This window comes from Onthophagus taurus, chromosome 2 (assembly GCF_036711975.1).
Source record: "Onthophagus taurus isolate NC chromosome 2, IU_Otau_3.0, whole genome shotgun sequence".
Taxonomy (NCBI): Eukaryota; Metazoa; Arthropoda; class Insecta; order Coleoptera; family Scarabaeidae; genus Onthophagus; species Onthophagus taurus.
In genome coordinates this window covers 16,945,925-16,968,204 of record NC_091967.1, presented here as the reverse complement: position 1 = coordinate 16,968,204, position 22,280 = coordinate 16,945,925, and the positions used below count along the sequence as shown (strand labels likewise).

The window sequence follows — 22,280 nt, the reverse complement described above, 5'->3', positions numbered from 1 at the left end:
ATTATTAACATATCACATTTACATAACTTATCTAAAAGAGTCGAAAGGTTCAAATGTGAATATCCAATGTGTGTATCCAACGTTTTAGGAACTGAAACTGTTGTCAACAAAGTTAAAAGCAATGTTTTTTCACATTATAGCACTCTTGAACATTGAGTAATTCATTTATTTCCTATGGTCAAATAGAACGAGGGAAATTTTATATTGAATAATGGGATTGAATATTTTTGGTTGCTTTCGCTTTCCTAGTACTGGATACTTCATCGCGACTATACACTATAGACTAGACTAAACTAAACTACACCATAGAAACTATAAACAAAGTCATCATGAACAAAATTGTTGTTTAATTCAATCAATAACACAAAATATTGGTAAAAACAACAAGTTAACTCAAAAATTGGTTCAATTTAGTTAAAAAAATTTCAATTTTTACACATTTTTTTACAAATAATTAAGAAACATAATAAATTTCTTAAATAATTGGCTCATAATCTTTCAGTAAATCATATTTACTATAATTGCCTTAAAAGAAAGGATTTATTTGTAATTTCTCTTTTTACATAATAATTTTAGTTCTCATAAAAATTATTCTCATTATATTTTTTATAACACAAAAAAGTTCTTTATAATAATTAATAAAATTATGTGGGTGTACTTAACCGTAGTCGTTTACAATAAAGAACACGTCATATAATACCCACTCCATGCACAATTAAGGACTTAAATGTACGCAAAAAGATGCGTAACCGAAAGATAAAAATAGCGGCAATTGTATTAATTTTTGCATACTTTACGTCAGTAAGTAATCTAAAATTTTTATAACTATTTTTGATGCAATAATTTATTTAAGGGAGCTTCGAGAAGAAATAAGTCATCACGACGTGGTGGTAATGATACTCGAATTGGTGATCTCGATATTTACAATGCCTCCCAAACCGGAAATATACGCATTAATAACACTGGACAATTAGATATAGACTTAGATGATGATGGAGGCATGTCTATCTCAGGTCGACCAAGTCGTGGAGGTCGATTTAAGGGTGGAGGAGGCCGATATAAGGGTGGAGGAAGTCGTTTTAAAGGGGGAGGAGGAGGTCGTTTCAAAGGAGGAGGAGGTCGTTATCGACCTGGGAAAAAAACAGGAAATAGACCAGGATGGGTGAAAAGGCCTGGAGCTGGGCATAGACAGAGACCTGGAGGAAAGTTTGATGGTTATGAAGATAATGAGGAATATTCCATGAATGAGGAAGAATCTTATAATGAAAACAACAATGAAAACAATGAAATTGACTATGATTATAATAATGTTGAGGGCAATGGTGGTGGTAATGATGTCAAGACGAATTATTATGGTATGGACGTTATGCAGGAGTAGGTGCAAATAGAAGACCTGCAAGACCACAATATATATACCAGGGCTAATAAAATTATAAAATAAGCAATATAACAATAAATCTTTTAGAAAAGTAAAAAATCAGTTTTTTAATAAAGCAAAAATATCTTTAAGAAAATTAAACTTAATTAGTAATTTAACGTGTGTGGGGGTAAACGACTTTTTGTTACAACACAATAACCTATATTGTTTATATTTTATCCTCTTCAATCAATCTCATCATTACACACTAGTTTTGCAAACAAAATGAGAAAATTTACTCTGATATTTTGTCTATTTTTACAAATAAACATCGTAAGTATAAAATATTAATATTTTTTATAACATTTATCCTAAAAACAAAGCCAAAAATAATTTTAAATTGATTTTAGTATCATTGTAGACGTGGCGGAGGGAGACTAGAAACTTTCAAAACATTTAATGAAGATGATTCCAAAGAACTCGATAATTATCATAAATGGAAACATATAAAATCTGAAGGATACGGACCAGAGTATACAAAATATTTTACCGTAACACGACCGGTCAAGCGACCAGAAAAGAAACAAAATGAATATGATGATTATGACGATGATGATTATCAACAGAAACCCATATATAGTGAGATGCGAAGGAAAAGAAAATCTCAAAAATATTATTGAAGAGGATAATTAATAAAACATGGTTTAACAATATTTCTTTTTTAAATTTATGTCAATTGTATGTGTGGGCTGTAAAACAAAAAATATTACGACTTTTTGTTAAACCATAATAAAAGGTTAATGAATAATATCGAATTTAATCTTTACTGGCCCAGATATGTTTTAATTCATTAGCATCGGAAAGATGAATAAAACCTTTATTATAGTTGTGATACTTTTATTTAAAATTCAAGTAAGTTATTTATAAATTAAATTCAAAACGATTTAAAAATTAAAAAAAAAACGTTTTAAGAATGGAATAGATTCTAAAAAAATCGCAAGGTCATCGAAAAAGGTAATAGGAAATACTAGTATATATAATGCTTCTAAATCAGGAAACATCGAGATCGATAATGCTGGAAAATTGGGATTTAATTTTGGTAGCCAACATAATGATGATGATTATGATGATTACGATTACGATTACGAAAAAAAACGACCTGGTAGTTATAAAAAAGGATCAAAAGGTGGCAGTAACAGCTTAAATCAAGGTGGTGGAAATAAGAAAATGAATAAAAAACCAGGATTTGGAGGAGGAGCCGGAGGTGGTGCTGGTTTTGGGGGGAAACCTGGAAAAGGATATGGAGGCGGAGCTGGGGGTGGAGCTGGCGGTGGAACTGGAGGTGGATTTGGGGGAAAACCTGGAAAAGGATTTGGTGGTGGGGCTGGCGGTGGAGCTGGAGGTGGATTTGGAGGAAGACCTGGAAAAGGAAGTGGAGGTGGGGGAGGAGGTGTAGCAGGAGGTGGATTTGGCGGAAAACCTGGAAAAGGAAGTGGTGGTGGGGGAGGAGGTGTGGGAGTAGGTGGAGGAGGAGGTGGAGCAGAAGGTGGATTTGGGGGCAAACCCGGAAAAGGAAGTGGAGGTGGAGGCGGAGCAGGTGCCGGAGGTGGATTTGGATTTGGGGGAAGACCTGGAAAAGGAAACGGAGGTGGAAGTTTTGAAACAGATGGTAAAGTATATCAAGGAGGATCATCCGGGAATAGAGGTTAAAACAATAAAACTTTGTTTACTAAACAAAATTTCTAGAGTTAAATTTGATTTTGAGCTAAAACTTTTATAGCAAATAGAGATTCGTTAAAAAAACAACATATGGGTAATCCGTATAAGTGTAGGTGTAATAGTTATTTATATTACAAGTGGGCTAGAAACATAATTACACTACGAGTGTGGAGAATTGCACGACGAGGTCGTAGACCGAGTCGTGTAATTACACGAGTACTGTAATTATGCTCTAGCCCACGTGTGATATACAGCATTTTATCTACGACTGCTAAAAATTACTAAAAAATCAATTTCTTTAGAAAAGTCTATTTGACATTTATAAAATATTTTGAAATGATTGTTGACAATTTTGAATTGTCAGTTTCAACAACGTTTACTCATCTGGAATAAGTGTTTTGAAATGTAAAAACATAACAATTAATGTTTATAATAAATAGTATTGTTTCTCTGTAAGTAGATAGCACTTTTTCTTTTGTATTGTTGCTCGTTTCAATAAATTAAGTCTCTTCTGATTAGGCTAAAAATGCGTTACGTAATGAAACCAGTGCGGTAATGAACTTCATTACGTAACTCAAATCACCTCAAATGAGTGCGGTAATGATGACTTATCCAAGCAGTCGTAGATAAAATTATTTAAACATTTTTTCTAAGGGCATAATAAGAAGAGTAATTCTGATTTCAAAATTACATGACATTGTATTTCTTCCTTAATTTCTTCATTTACCCACGTTTACCCTATTTAATATTTAATTTAACACAGTCATAATTAAAGCGCTAGAGCACATCAACATTTATAAACCTGTATATTTTAAAAGAGATAAGATTATTCACATCTCATTAAAATTACATTTTTTATGATATGTTATAATTTATAGGAAAATACGGAGAAGATTATGGCAAAGATGGAGATAGTGAATATGTAGGAAAACCTGGTAAAGGAAGTGGAACTGGAGGAAGACCAGGGAAAGGGCTAGGAGGTGGTGGAGGTGGAGCAGGTGGTGCAAGTTTTGGAATAAATCAAGGAGGAGAAGGATCATTTGGAAATAAAGGTTTAATTAATTTAGCTTGGTTATACATGTTTATCGTTTATAAAACGCTAAAAATGAAATTAACCAATTAGCTCAAAAAAAGTCATGTTTCCAATACTGATAATCGCAATATTAGTTTTCAAGACATTATTAGTTCATAAACAACCAATATTGTTGGATAGCAGAAAAATTTGGTCAACGAAAACACAATTTTTAAGTTGATAATTACAAGTTGATCATAATTCATTTAACCTAGAGAGTATCGAAATTTGGATAAGTTGCCATCTCTTGCTTTGTTATTTGTATATGAATGTTGTAAATATTTATCATTGACGGATGAAGTTGTAATCGAGACAATTAACGACAACTTGAGATGAGTTGTTGCATTTATAGAATGACCAACTCAATTCTTTTTGTCCAATTGAAAGTTAGTGAACGACTCCCGTGTATTTCCAAATGAAATCCGCTTTCATCAGCATTATTTACATTTTCCGGGCGGTGTGTTTGAACAAATAATTTTACTTTATTAACAATCTAATTTGCAAGTTTAATAGTATCTGTATGTTGTACAATGTTGTATACCCTTCCGCAAACCTATGTTTGATTTAATTTTTTAATATTAATTGTAAGAAGATAATTTTTGCATATTTCATTGAAAATTCATTTTATGATATGCTATAATTTATAGGAGGATACGAAGAAGATTACGAAGATTATGATGAAGGACAATTTGGAGGACCTGGAAAAGGGCTTGGAGGAGGTGGCGCGGGAGGTGGAGGAGGATTTGGAGGTAGGCCAGGTAAAGGATCTGGAGGTGGTGGAGGTAGACCTGGCAAAGGATCTGGAGGTGCTGGAGGATTTGGAGGTAGGCCTGGTAAAGGATCTGGAGGTGGTGGAGGTGACGGTGGGGGAGGTGGTATGGGAGGTGGAGGAGGATTAGGAGGTAAGCCTGGTAAAGGATCTGCAGGTGGTGGAGGTGGCGGTGCGGGAGATGGAGGAGGGTTTGGAGGTAGGCCTGGTAAAGAATCTGGAGAAGGTGCTGGAGGTGGCGGCGGAGGTGCATTTGGAGGAACACCTGGAAAAGGAATTGGAGGTGGTGCGGGAGTTAGTACTGGATTCACAATAATTAATGATACGTTATAATTTATAGGAGAATACGAAGGTGACTACAATAATTACGGAGAAGGAATTGGAGAGGGAGAAGGACGAGAATTTGGAGGGGGACCAGGAAAAGGAATTGGAGGTAGTGCTGGAGGTGGTGCCGGAGGAGGTGCCGGAGGAGGTGCCGGAGGAGGTGTTGGAGGGGGACCTGGAAAAGGAATTGGAGGTAGTGCTGGAGGTGGTGCCGGAGGAGGTGCTGGAGGAGGGGGAGGAAAATTTGGAGGAAGACCTGGAAAAGGATTTGGAGGTGGTGCTGGAGGAGAATTTGGAGGAAGACCTGGAAAAGGACTTGGAGGTGGTGCAGGAGGGGGAGGAGAATTTGGAGGAAGACCTGGAAAAGGATTTGGAGGTGGTGCAGAAGAAGGGGGAGGAGAATTTGGAGGACGACCTGGAAAAGGATTTGGAGGTGGTGCAGAAGAAGGGGGAGGAGAATTTGGAGGAAGACCTGGAAAAGGATTTGGAGGTGGTGTTGGAGGAGTATTTGGAGGAAGACCTGGAAAAGGATTTGGAGGTGGTGCAGAAGGAGGAGGAGGAGAATTTGGAGGAAGACCTGGAAAAGGATTTGGAGGTGGTGCTGGAGGTATCGTCTTTCTTCAATTTTTAATTTCAGAAGTAAAAAAGGCAAACATCTATCACAAAAACATTCTACGCCAAAAATTAAAAAGATTTCATGGTTACAAAACAGTAAACCATACCGTACATCACCGGGGGTATTAATCCTAATCACCAATAAGTGAGAATTAAAATTCACATTTATTGGTGTTACGTGTTTCATCACATAAATTTCTCCCAACGCTTTCTTCCTCTTCAGCTCATTTGCTTCGGTTTACTTTTAATTAATCCTTCCAACCTCATCTTTCATTTCACATTTGGGTGGCAGCCCACCAACCTGCTTCGTTTCATTTCAATCAATCATCATCTTATCCATTTTAATCTTTCATTATACTCGTACAAATATAAGATTGCTAGTAATTTAGCATAAATAGTAGAAAGATAATTTCTAATATAGAAAATACTTTATAAAAATATATTATAATTTATAGGAGGAAACGAAGAAGATTATGATGATAACGGAGAGAATACTGATGATGATGACAATTATGAAATTGAAAATTTGAACGAATTAATAAATCAAAACACAAAACTTTTGGGTCCAGATAACAAACGAGAACCTAAAACCAGTGGAATAATAGGCAGGAAGCAAATTATAATAGTAGAACCTGATGAAAATTACGGTAAATATGGTTCACATGGTGGAGGAACTAATGGAGGTTACGGATTTATTGGTGAAGGTGGTTCTCAGACGAGTGAAGGAGAAGATGAAACAAAACAAATAGTAATACCTGAAGAAGATGATAATGAATATGGTGCAACAGGTGGTGGAATAATAGGAGGTGGTTCAAAGAATGGAAAAGGTAATGGAGGATTTGGAAATGAAGATGAAGATTATGAAAATAATGAAGATTCTGAAGATGGACATGGATTCAGTAGTAATAAATTCTACAGTGAAACTTACGAAAATGAATCAAATAATAATAAGAAAAACAATAAGGATAAAGTGCCAAATTATGCCATGGAGTATGGATATGGATATGATGACGATGGAGATATTATAATGGATGGAAAAGGTGGTAATATTGCAATTGGTGGTGCAATTGCAATGGGTCTTGGACTTGGTAATGGATTAAGTGGTGGACTTAATGGTGGGCTTAATGGTGGACCTGGTGGTGGACTTGGTGGTGGACTTGGTGGTGGATTTGGTGGTGAATATAGTGGTGGTTTTAGTGGTGGATTTAGTGGTGGGTTTGATGGTGGATTTGGTGGTGGGTTTAATGGTGGATTGGGTGGTGGGTTTGATGGTGGATATGGTGGTATATACGTTGACAAATTTGTAATTGGCAATGATGGATATGGTTATGGAAAACATAAAGGTGGCGGAGGAAATGGTCGACTTGAAAATAATGGTATACAGGGCACTAAAAAACAGCAAAGTGGCGGAAGTCATAAAGGTAGTGGCTTCAAAACCGGCAGCTCTAAAGGCGGTGGCCTTGAAAATAATGGTGGTGGTTTTCTGGTAGGAGGCAGTGTAGTTACTGACACTCAAGGTGGTGGCTTTAAAACCGGTAGCTCTAAAGGCAGTGGCCTTGAAAATAATGGTGGTGGTTTTATGGCAGGAGGCAGTATAGGTAGTGGCACTCAAGGTGGTGGCATGAAAGGTGGTGGTATGAAAGGTGGTGGCATTAAAGGCGGTGACATTAAAGGTGGTAGCATTAAAGGGGGCGGCACTAAAGGCGGTGGCATGAAAGGTGGCGGCATTAAAGGCGGTGACATTAAAGGTGGTAGCATTAAAGGGGGTGGCACTAAAGGCGGTGGCATGAAAGGCGGTGGCATTAAAGGCGGTGGAATTAAAGGCGGTAGCATTAAAGGTGGCAATTACGGTCTTGTAGGATCTGAAACAACGTATGGTCATAACATACATCATTCTGAAAGTGAACATATGCACCACAAGAACCATGGGTCTTACGGAGTTCACGGACTTCACGAGCCGCATTACTTACATCATACCAATATACATCAAGTAGGTTAAGATAAAATATTTTACCTACAAATAAACAGAAACCTTTAATAAAAGAATCAATGTATAGACAACCTAGTTTTATTTCATTATTATTCATTACCTAACCCACAATAGATCAAAATTAAAATCAATCATTTTCAATGTAATCACTTAAGCTTTATTTTTGTAATATCACCTGAAAAATCATTGGCACCAAAAATAATGTTTTTATTATTAAACACCTTTCGTCTCTTTTAGTCGCAAATTCAAACTCAATCTATAAAACTAAAGATTAAGTATAGCTCATTTAGTACACTAAAGGTAAAATATACATGTTTCAAATAAGAAGACATCTTATATAGGTTGGAAAGGTTTTGGTTTTTTTAAACAAATAAACAGCATTAAAAATTTCATTGTTTTGTAGAAGAAAATCCAAATAGGACTGAGTGTGTAAGTGCTCAGAATAACCAGATTTAAGGAATCGCTATTTGATCCCTAAGAAGTGCAACGACTTTAAGAAGGTGGAGTTAAAACAAGTACATGAGTTGGCCTTACAATACCAAGATGTACTAATTCAATAATAGTGAACCAGCGTCGTGCACTATGAAATTGAGATCGTAGTTTCTTATGGCTTTGGCAAAACTTGTAATATGATCAAATCTAGTAGACTACAGGCATATCTTGTGGTCTTGGCAGGAAAGAAAAATGAGTCGATGAAGTTTTGTGTTGATTACTGACACTTTAACGACGTGACCAAGAAATAACGTCATCTCTGACTACAGATTATGACAATGATGTGTTCTGGATAGATCAAACGAAAATTTATCTAGAAAAATTTGATCTGATATTAACGCTATTCAACAGATTCCCTACAATAACAGGTACAATCGTCTTCAGAGCACATCAGCATAAGATTCCGCAGCTTTCTAAAGCACAGCCTTTGTTTATTAGTAATTAATCATTTGATCCCAGAAAAGCGCAAACTTTTTTTCTAATGTTGATCATTAGATAGGACAGATCTATGTATATCTTAGCTAATGGTCTAAAAGCCGATATACACATTTTTTCGATTCTAAACATGGTAATTTATTGATTTGCAATCATCAATCCTCCAAGGTTTAGCACACCATTTTTAAGCCTGGCGACAAAGTATACAATATTGTAGTCCTCTTGGGGAAAATTTTGAAGTAACTTTTGTACTCTAAGATTTTCTTTCATTTCCATTTATTATTACCTATGACGCTTTTTATTTGGGGATTAACAACGTGAATTAGATGGAATGTGTACCTGAATAATTGTGAACCCTACAGAGTGGACCACGGGATTCTTGTGTTGAAACTCCGCCAAATAAATCAATTGGGCCTTTATTCTTTAACATTTTGTTGATATTTTCTAAGACCTCGACCATTTTAATATTTATTATACTGACCATACGTTAAGATTAAATTGCTATAAGTATAACATTTACCAAAACGAAAACATATTTTGAATATGGATACAAATTTGGTTCTAAATCAGTAAGAAGGGTTACTGCAATGAAAGATCGAATCTTATATGAGACTTGAAATAGCAGCTTGTGGGGCATATAGACAGGGTGGGGAGAAGGGCTTACAGCACATTGAGTGCACCCTTCGAAACCGACAATATGGGGTGATGTATACACACAGACTCGAGAGCATTCAAGATAGGTTCGTGAAGTATCTATGCTTGAAGTTTAATTGTGAATACGAGGATTACGAAACCGCCTGCGATATGTACGACATTCTCACCCTTCGTCAGCAACGCTTCCGTTATGACGTAATGACTCTTTTAAAATTAGTAAATGGTGTATACAAAAATATTGTTATCTAGGGTGGAGTGAATTTAAGATCTCTCCACATTCCTCGTCATGACGTTTTATTTTATTTTAAGGTTTAATTTTTAAAAATTTCACAATTAATACAGATAAGAAAATCAATAAAGTAATAAAAATAAGAACTACGCTTTGTATTCATCCCACCAATTAATTGTTTTAAGCACCTGTTAACGTGCATTCTAAAGATTCACGATGACAAAACTTCATTTTGTAATCATTGTATTATTCGTTATTGTAACAACAGTAAGTATCAAAAAACGAATTTTAAGTGAAATTAAAAAGAAATTTCTTTTTTTTTAGATAAATAATTTAGTTGAAGCAAGAAAAAAAGGTGGTCCAAAAACCGTTATAGGCAACACTGACATTTATAATGCATCAAAAAATGATAACATAGCCATTCATAATGCAGGTCGACTTGGCTTTAATTTTGGCAAAAAGAAACCACAACCATCTTATGATTATGATTATGAAGCATCTTATTATGAGTACCAATATGAAGAACCGAAAAGGAGAAGACAACGAAGGAGGAATTAATTCAATTTCTTAAAACTTGGGAATAAAATATAATAAAAATAAAAGAAAACTTACTTGTAGCACCTTTTGGTAAACTTTTGGTTATACTTTCCAATTCACTTATTTTTGATTCAAGCATTGATTGGCGGTTTTTCGACTCCCTTTGGTGATCTTGAACGACCCTTCTTAAAGTCGTCACTTCTTCCGTTACTTGCCGACTTGTTTCAAATAAATCATCCCTTTCACTTCTTACTTGAGATAATTGTGTTTCTAATTCGGCAATTTTTGCTAAAGCTTCTAATTCAATTTCGTGTAATCGATCATGAGCCTAAAATTTTTTTATCAAAAACTTAATCCTTTTTCTTAACATGTTTAAGATAAAAATACAGCTTTCTCAAAGAAAATTACGCTGTTTATTAATATAAAAGCTTTTTATTCAATGTATAGTTTGAATAATTTCAGGTTCTGATACAGCCAAAGAACTAAACGAGGATTTTCTGACGTTTGATCATTTTAGTCTAAGAATATGTATTACCTGTCCCAATTCATCTTCTAATTCTTGTACTTTTTCCACTGCAGCCGTTTTCGTCTCACTATCTTCCATTAAAGCCGCGACATCAAAAACGTTATCTAAATAAGCTGAAATTTGTACTTGAAGTTCCTCGCTTTCCGTTTGTCTCAATTTCTCCAGGTAATAATCAAGACCAAGGGCCGTAAATTCATATTGTAAATGAACCCTAAAGTTCATATCTTCAACGGAATGTACTACAATGTTTACAAATTGCATGCAAGCGACCTAAAAACGTTACATTTTGATTAGTTTATCAATTTAATTTGTTTTTCTTACCATAAATTCGATGTGAAAAACATCATAATTAAGAAAGTAGTCCATTAAAGTTTGAAATCGATGAATTTCATGACAAATTTCTTTAAAATGATCGAATGCTGATAAAATAATTTCGTGGCCACCTTTAACCAGACATATCGCCGCTAAAAGTTCCAAAACTAACGCTTTCGTACGTAAACTTTTATGAATGAGACTTAGAGATATACATTTTATTGCCTCTCGATGTTGTATTACCATATTAAAACCATACTAAAGAAGAAAATAAAATGTTAATAACATATGTAAAGCACATATTAAATTAATAATAGGTCACGGAGGGAAACTTTTATTCAATAAAATGTAATTAATCTTGTTAAATTTCTTAAAAAAATCTTAGTTTTCTAAAATATATTCGTATAGAACTTGCAAGCACGTTTAGGAGCTGTTTTAACTCATTATCTTTGCCTCTTAATTATAACACATCTTTAAATAAGTTCATTAATAAGTTTCCCAGATTTTTATAGAACTTATCATCTATTATTAGCCATTAAAAATATTCCTCAATTGTTGTGGATGCAACCTCAGTTCTAACAAAATCCAACATAACTGAGCAAGTGGTATAATAAGAAAATTACTCTCATTACATCTAAGAGCAAGTCAAAACAAGCAAAGTCAAAAGTTAATTACTTCTTATATAGTACCTAAATAAATTTAAACGTCATATCAGAAACGTCCGCTAAGAACGCTTTCTAACCACATTTTTTCGTTAATAATACAGACAGATATTCTTCCTTATTTTTGGAACTTGGACGCGGTGTGCTGCGCAAACTGAATTTCACCTACGTCTGCGTCTGGACAAACACCTAGACAAATTTTTGAAAGTCTGAGGACGTTTGAAATTTTCTAAGGAGAACTAAATTGGCAATACAGAAATTCGACAGTTCCAATGAAGCTCTTATCCTAGCAATCCCGTTAGAAAATATAGTGTCTAATGTATCACTTCTACTCTCATACAACGTTTCAGAATTTGAAATCAGTGTTGTCTTGAAATGACAAATTGATGGAATTTGGCAGCTACCTGATTGCATAAATGTCCACCAAGATCAACCTAAATTTCAATTTTCATATAAAGTCTTTAAAACGAGAATAAATTATGTAATATACTGATAAATATTCAACTCTGAAAAGAATGGACTTCTTTAATCCATTATAATGGTCGAAAAAGCTAAATGAAATGAACATATAAGACATGATTTAACTTTGTGAAACGATTAAGCCACAACGCTTAAATGAAGCCTGCAATAAAATACCGCTTTGACCACTAGTATTTAGGGTAAAAAAAACTACTTAGTATCCATACAAGAGTGAACAAAGCTGTGATACATGTTACGTAAATTGTTGACGTCATAAGTTTTATAGCTTTATCTAAGTAAACCTAGTCAACATAAATAAAGCAAGAAAGAAGTTATCTTATAAATTTGTTTTGACATTTTTTAAAGTTTCTGTACCCACAAAAACATTCTTACCTTATTATTCATAATAGCTCGCATACACATTATACAAACGTGGATATCATCTTTTGATTCTCCCATATTTAACTTAGCTACATGTTTTGATCGGCGTTTTATACTAGGACTATCTGTAAGATCAAGTGAAGGCCTCATATAACCATTTTGCCTTTCCGATATTGTCGTGGTATTGAGGATCATCGATGGATTTAATCGTTCTTCGGATTCGGTTCTTGATTCAGCGATTCGTTGTTCGTGTCGCATCATACCTAATCGAAAACTTAGATAATCTATTAAAACGTCTAAACCGAGGTTTTCTTCATTTAAAAATTCACGAACCCATCTAAAAAATATGAGAAACTGTTAAATGGGTAATTTAAATTAATGTAAATACTTGCTCTATATGATTAGTTCTTAACGATATTTCTAAATCTCTTAGTACTTGGGTTGATGTTGAATCTCCCACCATTTTTCGTTTCTATTTTTATAAAAAAAATTTTAATTAAAATAAATTTGCTTTAAATTTTAAGTTGTAAATGTTACCCGATGACTTCGTGATGCTTTTGGATCTAAATAAGTTCTTAGTTTATTTAGATAATATGAAGGTGGATCCTTTGCGTGAACCATTTCCTAAACAAAAAATGTATAAATATATATAAATTAAAGTCTAAATCGATAATAAATTGTATATATTTTTAATTTATTTTCGCTCTATTAATTTTTATTACAAAATCTTCGTATAGAAACTTCTTTTTTTATGTAAAACTCTATGAATAAAATCCATTCATTTGAACGTATAAAAACGGTTTTTGAAATGCATTCGATAACCTCGATTTATCTTGTGTTCGTTAAGTCATCTCTTCGAACGTTCTTTTAAAAAGAGATACCTTCTTCTTCGTCTTCTTAGCTTAACTCTTTAGAGCCGCAATCAAGACTATGTATGAGTGTGCGTTAAAATTACTCATGTCGTGTTCTATAAATAATACGAATTTGTGTCACAAATAAAGAACGACAAAATTGTTTTCTATTGGAATTTATTAAATTTATTTGAGGCGTGACCATGAAAAGATTAATAAAATTGCACAAAAAAAGTATTGAAGTGGATAAATGAAATAATAACAAAATTACTTCCCGAGAAAGTTAAACTGTGTAATAATGTAATAATAATAAAATAAAACGTATAATAGTCGTATATTAAAACTGAGTCAAACTAAAACACATGTTGACCAGTTGTGTATGAGTTTTTGAGATGGTTTCATATGTGAAAAAGGAAGTGGGTTTTCAATGAGATAAAAAAAACCTTAAGGAAAAATTGTAGCGTTATGATAAATTATTGATAAAAAGTGAAATCTTTGATACGGTTTATTTGAATTTTTATCAATGAAAAAATGGAGGAACTAAAAACGATGTGAGGAATAAATTTCGTACACTCACCATCGGCTGACATCATGCTCACACATATTTTTACACATTTTCATAACAACTGTTATATCGATAAATTATTAATAGTATTAATGTTCTAATAAAAGATAGAAAAGCTTTTCGTTCTTTCAGTATATTGTTTTTTAATATGGTATGATGTAAAACCTAACGTTTAAGAATGAAGAATTTTCAAAACGGGAAAATTCATTAGAACAATACAATAATTGTAGTATTATTTTGGTCGAAGAATTGAATTACGTCATTTATTGTAATTTTGTGAAAGTATTCTTATTGTTGTAGTCATTGTCACTGCTATTATAATTATTTTACTGTTGTTTTTACCATTTAATACTTAATATTAATTGCCAGACTAAACACAACTTAAATAGGTAATGTACTAACAAATTGCACAGTTAGTTGAGCACATTTTCAAATGAAATTAGATTCTTTAAATTAAAATCTGGAATTGGATGAGGCGCTTTCAAGTAAATCGTTTGTAAGCTATAATTTTTTTGATGATGTTTAAGAGTGAATGGAGTGAAAGTTAAGATAAGGAATTCCTGTATAATTTGCGTCCATGCCGAGAAAAAACCAATTGTATTTATTACCAATTGCTCCGGGGGCCGATGAAATATGCAGCTAATTATATAAGAAAGGCGGAGATAAGTTAGTTGAAACGATGTATAAATTGATTAGATCGATTTGTGAGAAGAAAGTAATGCCTTAAGAATTTCAATCCTGAACAATATGCTCAATAAAGAAAAAGAGCAACACCCTCAACTGCGATAACTACAGAGGAATAACTCTTCTGGCAGTAGCATACAAATTACTGGGAAATATATTGTACAGCAGACTTGAACCCTATGCTTAGGAAGTAGTCAGCGAGTACTCGGATAGTCGACCATAGCCAAAATTCACTAATTACGGCAAATTCTGGAGAAGACCCTTAAACATAACATTAACGACTGTTAATATCCGATGATAGAATTTGGGATATCAAACAAACTCGTACATCTAATACAAATGACAATAGCAGACATAATAATATGTTTGGATACAAACAGAAGTCTCCAAATAAAACAAGACCTGAGCCAGGAAGACTCACTGTCATGCGTACTCTTTAATCTCACACTGGAAAAGGTAATCCGAGAAATTGGAATTAGAAATTGCAACACGATCTTTTATAGATTGAAACAAGTGTGGAGACGTGCTTCAACGCAGACCAGAGACTCGCCAAACAACCCTTTGTCAACAATTCAGTTCAGCAAATACTTCTTCGAACAAGTTGATACCTTTGTGTACCTTGGATTTCTTGTGAACACTACCAAAATAAACGAAGGGATGACATCAGACGACGCATCAATATCGCTAACAGGTATCGTCATGGTATTGAGAGATACTTCTGCTCACGAGCCCGGTCACATACGGAACGGAGACGTGGACGTTGAGCCAAAACGATGAACGAAAACTGCACATCTTTGAACGTAAGCTCCTCAGAATAATTTTCGAATCCGTGATCGAACAGGGACAGTGGCCCAAAAGATATAATTTTGAGATAAATCGGATTTACGAAGACCTGGCTTAAAACCATAAGGATAAATCGCTTGAAATGGGCGGGTCATGTATATCGTATGATGGAGGTTACCAAGAAAGTCACGACAGGTAAACCGGAGGGAAGAAAACATAGAGGCCGCCCCTGTGCGCGTTGGATGGATGGTGTCGAAGATGACCTTAAGACCCTGAAGGTGTCCAGATGGTGGGAGGTTTCTAAAGACCGCGCAGAATGGAAGAGACTTTTAGAGGGGGTCAAGATCCACAATGAATTGTCGAGCCGATGACGAACTGACCTAATGACATTTTCAAAATCTTTTGTAGAAAGCGAAACAAAAATAATGAAAAACCGAGCAAATTATACTATACTTTTATGACCATGAAATATAAAAAAACTTAAAGAAAAAATTGGTCGTTTCATGTAACTACTATGTAATGTAAAAACAATTCCTATTGAAAAATTGTTAAACGTTTATAAAACTGAACCAAAAAATGGCTAAATTCAACATATTTTTAACGTATTTTACTGTTATAGCACCTCCTCTTATTTAAATTCCTCCCGTTATTCAGGTTTGTTCCCAATATATTACGAGATATTAAAGCTAAGGAATGCAATTACTATCGTCGGTAGCTTCATATGAAAAGATCACAAATTAAAAAAAAAACAAATTAATTAAAATAAATTTTTGCACAATTTTTGTGTGTGATATTACTTAAGACATATTCAACTATGCTAAATGATTTTTTAAACATTTATTGATTAGGAACCTAATTAGGTTAAACGTAAAGGACTGAACACGAGTTTGAAAGTTTAAAAAGTACATTTTGATCCCTGCCGCCTGATCTCTGCACATGTATGGTAAGGATTACTTCACATTTGTTGATGAAACAAAGCACCATAAAAATGAATTGTAGTACAATGAGTTACGAACAAAACCATGCTAGGACACACCGTTTAGTAGAAGAAATATAGGTAGAGAAGTAGAACGGTCAGCAAAAACGTAGACTTAATTAAAATAAAGGCATTTTTGGATTTTTTATCCTTAGCTAGATGTTTGACGAGTCACAGATTGAACACCGCTAATTGTAAGTTGTGAGTCAGAGATAGGAAGCTTATGGGGTTTCGGGATAGATGTGGTATATCCCAAGTGATCTAAATTCGCATTTGTTGATGTCCAAACAAGATGGATAAAATGCACAAAATTAAGTCTTGGCTTTAAAATTATGGCAGAGTGTGAAAAGTTTAAATTTAGCCTTATATCTTCATGTTAAGAAATAGAAAATGGGTATGAATGAAATTGCACATTGATTCTTCTTATACGAGTATTAAGCTTGGGTTCTGCCGATAGTACAAAATTACAAGAAACATAAATACATCAAGACGATGAGTACGTTGTTTTATATAAGGAAATTATAGTATCTAGAAATTCTAACTTGTATAACGGAAAAGGTTTATAGTAAATAACATGGTAAGAAGATGATGGAATGAGTGGGCGACAGAGGTAATGAAAGGGATGCGTGAAAGATTAAAGAGTCGAAGAGAGTAACGCGGAAGATAATGAATTTAAACTGAGTAATCACGAATGAAGATGAAGCTCGTAAAACGATGAACCAGTTTCCGGCGGTAAGAAAAATGCGTTGGTGACGACAAGTAGAAGATAGGTGATTATGAAAGAGTAGATGATAGCTTTAGACGTACCAGAGATAATGAAGGACACGGTAACGGAGAACTCTCAGAAGGTGGTTGACATTTACAATAAGCTGCTATATGAAGGTGTCATCCCAGGTTTCTGAAGTGTGAAAAAATTATTACTTATGGAAAAATAGGAATCTCAAATAAAGAGAAATTTACACCTTTTGTACTTACTTGATAACAAAGATTTATACGAATCTAAGTAGGGGGAGATAAAGTTTGCAGATGCCATACAGAGAATTTGTTTATGTACAGAAGTGGATGTTGGATTTGCGTGCAAAAATGTAATAAATTTAACAGAGGAAAGAAGAAAAAATGAAATTTTAATAACTGAGAAGTAAAGTAATTAAATAAGGAATATATACTTTTATCGGATTTGTTGTAAGACTTATGTTAATGATGAGAATGTTAAATTAATCAGACATGGGGATCATACGGGATCAAGATAAAATCGAGGCAGTAAAAAAAATTGACAAAAAAACCTAAAACCCCAGAAATAGATCATTTAAGTTGCAGTTATATGAAAAAGTATTAAGTTACTTGAGGAAAAGATGCTTAAATTAAAAAGGCGAAAAAAGTGGTCACGTTAAAATCAAAATTACTCTAATTGGCGAAACAAAAAAATGAATGTTAATTTTACTGCCTCAGATCGCAAAGAAAAATATTTTAATCTTCTAATTTACAGGTTTTTGTTTCAAATCAATAAACAAACATCCTCATCAGCAATCAGTGAAAAGTTTTACAGGATTCTAAAGCAGCTGTCGTTGAGGAGGTAGTAGTAAAATAGGAGGAAAGAAGAATTCCATGTTATTCTATTAAGCCTAAGATCTGCATTGATTCAATCATCTTAATGATCTTAATTAAAATCTTTTTAAAGTTCAGACATATTTTATAGAGTTCCTTTGAAAAGCCATTCGTTCACTTAATTTTTTGTTACTCCATCTCTGTTTTACATTAAAATTCGAACTAGTTCTCTTTCTTCAAGATTCGAACCACCTTTTAAGTTAATTGAAAAAGTACCAACAAGTTCTGTAACTCCAATTCCATTCTTAACTACAAGTTATGTATTAATCCTGATAATTTTTAATATCTCAAAATGCTTAAAAATCTTTTTTTAATTATATTTAATTTATTGGAATTAAAAGACTTATAGAAATTTGAACTTACAATATAATATTGATAAGTAAAATATTAATAATAAATTATTTATAAAATATTATAGCTTATATTAATTTTACTTATCATTTGATAAAACATAATGATAAATAAGTCTTTTATTACAAAGGAGCGTAAATCAAATGATAAACTTAATTATTTTAATGGAAATAGACCGAAACGAAATTTTATGATGATGTTGCACGCGAAGAAGTAATTTTCAGTCGACTGACTTCTTGTCTGGGCAGTGACTGAAAACAATTTCAATTTCGTGACGAAAATTAAAGAGAAAATGTGAAACTTTTAAAGGTTTTTTTTTAATTTAATTTCGTAGTATTCGTTTCGCAGTCTCTGACGCAATTTGTGGTTTAAACTTTAAAGATAAACCACAATTGCTACTGAAATATTAAAGATTTTAGAAGTTTTATTCATAAAGTTTATGATAATTTTATGTTATACTAATGTATATACAAATATTGTTTAATAAATATTATTTAAAATAGCAAAGTTTTACTTAAACATGCTTAGTACACAAAAAATAAATTTATTTAAGCGAAATTTTCTTAATGTTCGATTTTATATTGAATGTAATACATAAATTGTGTCGTAATTTTTGTAAGTTTTTCTCAATATCATTCGTTTTCTTGGTAATATTTTTTTATTTGCCTCAAATAAATTCGATTAAATCGTTGACTCAGAGAGTATTACGTAAATGCATATGAAACTTCCGAACCGGTTTTCAACTAACAATGCCGATGCTCACTTTCAAATTGCAGCTTATTACGGTAACACCTTTTAAACGCTTATTATCCAGGTATTTAACTTTAACTTTAAGACAATGTATATAAAAAATTTAAAGAATGCTAATTATATGAAGTGAAAAATATCAAAAATAATATTAGAATTGGATCAAAAAGGTCAAAGCCCTCTCTTTAAAATAATAAGCTTTCTGCACCTCCTCATAAATTTGCAACGTAAATCAAATTCCGTGGGCAGTCAACGATTGCTCATAATACATACGGTACACAACCAGGAAGAGGGACTTTAAATGCTGTCTATGTCATGTCTTTACCTTTTCATATTCCTTCTTCGTTTAACAATCAGTAGAAAACGGTCAGTTCATTAATATAGAAAGAATACCGTTTTCTATTGAAGCTAAGACTTAGAAACTAAGGAGTTGTACATGCTTTGAAACTGTAATAAGAGAGTTTTCTTTCGGCAATAAAAAATAAATCCACCTTATTAAGGAATCGTAAAATTTCTTAAAATAAATAGAAGGATTTTAAATGATTTAATTCTTAACTATTTTGCTTTTTTTAGATTTTTAGTAACCAGTTAGCCGTATAATCAGTGCAAACGATGGGTTGTTAAACTCGTTAATTTCTTGGCAGCGTCTCTGATTTGGAACGTTTCCAAAACTCTAGGTTTCGCTATTTTCTTTTATTTACTTTTCCACAGTGAAGATGTAACTTTTCATTATAACTTCTATCTTTATCAAGTTATGAAACGTTTAACACAAAAAAATTATTTAAAAAATAAAAAAATCATTTAAAAATCCAATTTAAACCATAAAATTACCTCGAACCACACCACAAGTTAATAAAAAAAAACATAAAAAACTAAAAAGCCTTGACCACCATCCATAATTGAGGTTACATTTATACACATACACATTAAGTGAGCATAAATAATTTATAATAATTCATACAGATCGGGTGATCTCCTAAGTACAGTTATTTCTTAGAAAAGATGTCCAAAAATCAATGTTTTTTAACAAAAAATAATCGTGTTATAAATAACCTCGACAATTAAATCGTTTGGTACGTTTAAAAAATGTTAAATAATCCGAGTTGCGATCCGGATGACACACATCCGATGACTCACAGGTATCCAATGATATCATCTGTAGTTCCCTTCATATTATCGCCAGATGTTCTGTGCCAGTGAAAGTGTAAAAAAAATCGCCCAAAATAGTTAACCCAAAAAATAAAAATTAAATCTATAACTCAAAGAAGTTTCTTTAATCGAAGAATTGATTAATTATAGTAAGGTTTCTTTCAAATTTTGTATGAAATTGGATTTATTATTATCTAATTTTGATGTGGAATGTTGATAGATATAGTTAATTAAATGTTTATAACATATTATGGGAGAAATTGCGAAACTATTACTTTAAAGGTGTAAAAACTCTGAATTTGACGATGGAAAATAAAATCGTTGATGTAGTAATAAAACTTTAATTGAATTCCTTACCTGATCACAAATAATATCCCATTTCTTTTCCGAGTCATAGTTTCGAAGTAGTTTTGCTTTATCAGGTGGCAAATCCATTGAAGCCTAGAAAAAAATAATTATTGTTAAAAAAATCTTGTTACATTACGTTACTTCTTAGGTAATAGTTATATTCAATGCGAAATTTACCACAGGTATTGCGTTTTACATATTGCATTTAATTTTATTTTATGGCACAAGGCGAAACAGAAAAATTCGAAACTTACAAGTTAAAAACGATAGAACCGATTTGTATTAATTTAAAATAAGTGCTAAAAGATATGTAATTTTTTTTAAACAATTTCGTGTTCTTGTAAAAATGTGATAAAAAGTTAAGATTTTGAATGGACTTGTTAGTCTGAAAGTGTGGAGAATGGTGGTGGCAAATTAATGTTGTGTACGGAATTTTAACTTTTAAAGCATTTGTAAGAACGGGCTGCTCCAGGAACATTGCTGATACCACTGGAAAACTAATAGATTCAGCAGCAATAAAAGAAACAGTTGAGGGAGAAGCAAATTAGTACTCAGTGAGGATCATTGAGCAGAGGCGATATTGTTCGCAGACTTTAATAGTATCCAGGAAGAATGGAGAACCTAGTCCCTGTGTGGAAATACGGCAACAGATTTTCTCGAACATGGACCTCCAAACCAGATTCTGATAAATTTCAATGGTCGAAAAATCGATGCTTTATCTCTTCTGGTCCTGTCTATTATTCGCTTTAGGTACCTCATTTCTGTAGCTGTTACTTTGTTTCTATGCTTATCCTGCATTGACAAGGTTTCCGCCCCATGTATCAATGTTGGCACATATACTGCTTTAAACAGGTGCATCTTTGTTTTGTTACTCAGCCCTTTTGTTCTTTATCATTGTTGTGTTAATCAGAAATATAACCACAAGAGAAGAACCAGGATTTCTTTAGTAAAAACTATACAGAACAGCCAGTTGCTGAAAATGATGGAGGCAAGAAGTAAAAGATTGAGGTGACGGGGAGACCCCAAACGAAATGGCTGGACAGGACTGTGATTCAGTAGAGAGAAAGTAATATTGAGGAAGTAAAAAAAGAAAAGGCGTAGATAAAAAGTCATAGCTAAAAAAGATGCATTCATAAGCATCGACCGCATTTGTCACTCTTGATGCGACAACATATCAAAGCGTCGATAAACATCAAAACATACCATATCTGGTTAATCGCAAAGAATCTCTTACTAGGTTAACTGTTAAAAAATGTTGGGTTTTCTCGAAGATGTCACTATATACAGCGCGAATTGAATACAATACCTGTTGCATTAAAGACAGGAAGACGAAAGACTGCAAATATTCAACCTGTCACGCAAATAGTACACATTCGAAGTTCAGAAGGTGTTGCACTGTTTCAAATTCCAATCAAAAAATTGTACACTGACACAAAATCCTAAATCGACACTTTGCAGACTTTTTACATAGTATTATGGTTACTTGTACTAGTGCTAGTAAGATCATAATTACTACATAACAAGAATCCTATTCGTCCAATGGTTATGTTTTCAGGAGAGTTATGCGCCATTTGTTTTTTCTAGCTACTCCATATACTGATGTGCTCTCAATGGAATGAATTAAAGAAATCCAATTGTATTTTTAGCGATTTTACTAGCAACAGTAAACCATACAGTTACTGTTGCTC

At 33.2% G+C, this 22,280-nt stretch overlaps 3 protein-coding genes across 3 annotated transcripts in view; 2 read left to right on the top strand and 1 right to left on the bottom strand.

Moving 5' to 3' along the window:
- Positions 1 to 22,280, bottom strand: part of LOC111428778 (formin-like protein) — a 40,083-nt gene that overhangs the window by 9,476 nt on the left and 8,327 nt on the right. The window contains exons 2-8 of the mRNA XM_023064464.2: positions 20,602 to 20,685; positions 13,071 to 13,157; positions 12,926 to 13,005; positions 12,546 to 12,870; positions 11,041 to 11,289; positions 10,729 to 10,989; positions 10,269 to 10,521 (exon numbers count right to left, since the gene is read on the bottom strand). Of these exons, the coding sequence (XP_022920232.1) occupies positions 10,269 to 10,521; positions 10,729 to 10,989; positions 11,041 to 11,289; positions 12,546 to 12,870; positions 12,926 to 13,005; positions 13,071 to 13,157; positions 20,602 to 20,685 (1,339 nt within the window). The remainder of the gene's footprint in view (positions 1 to 10,268; positions 10,522 to 10,728; positions 10,990 to 11,040; positions 11,290 to 12,545; positions 12,871 to 12,925; positions 13,006 to 13,070; positions 13,158 to 20,601; positions 20,686 to 22,280) is intronic.
- Positions 674 to 1,463, top strand: LOC139429035 (heterogeneous nuclear ribonucleoprotein A2 homolog 1-like). Its single transcript, XM_071194401.1, has 2 exons — positions 674 to 801; positions 854 to 1,463. The coding sequence occupies exons 1-2, from the start codon at positions 742 to 744 to the stop codon at positions 1,376 to 1,378; spliced, it is 585 nt and encodes a 194-aa protein (XP_071050502.1). The 5' UTR covers positions 674 to 741; the 3' UTR covers positions 1,379 to 1,463.
- LOC111428779 (uncharacterized PE-PGRS family protein PE_PGRS54-like) lies at positions 2,222 to 7,905 on the top strand. Its single transcript, XM_071194628.1, has 6 exons — positions 2,222 to 2,269; positions 2,330 to 3,062; positions 3,955 to 4,128; positions 4,796 to 5,200; positions 5,258 to 5,848; positions 6,312 to 7,905. The coding sequence occupies exons 1-6, from the start codon at positions 2,222 to 2,224 to the stop codon at positions 7,853 to 7,855; spliced, it is 3,495 nt and encodes a 1,164-aa protein (XP_071050729.1). The 3' UTR covers positions 7,856 to 7,905.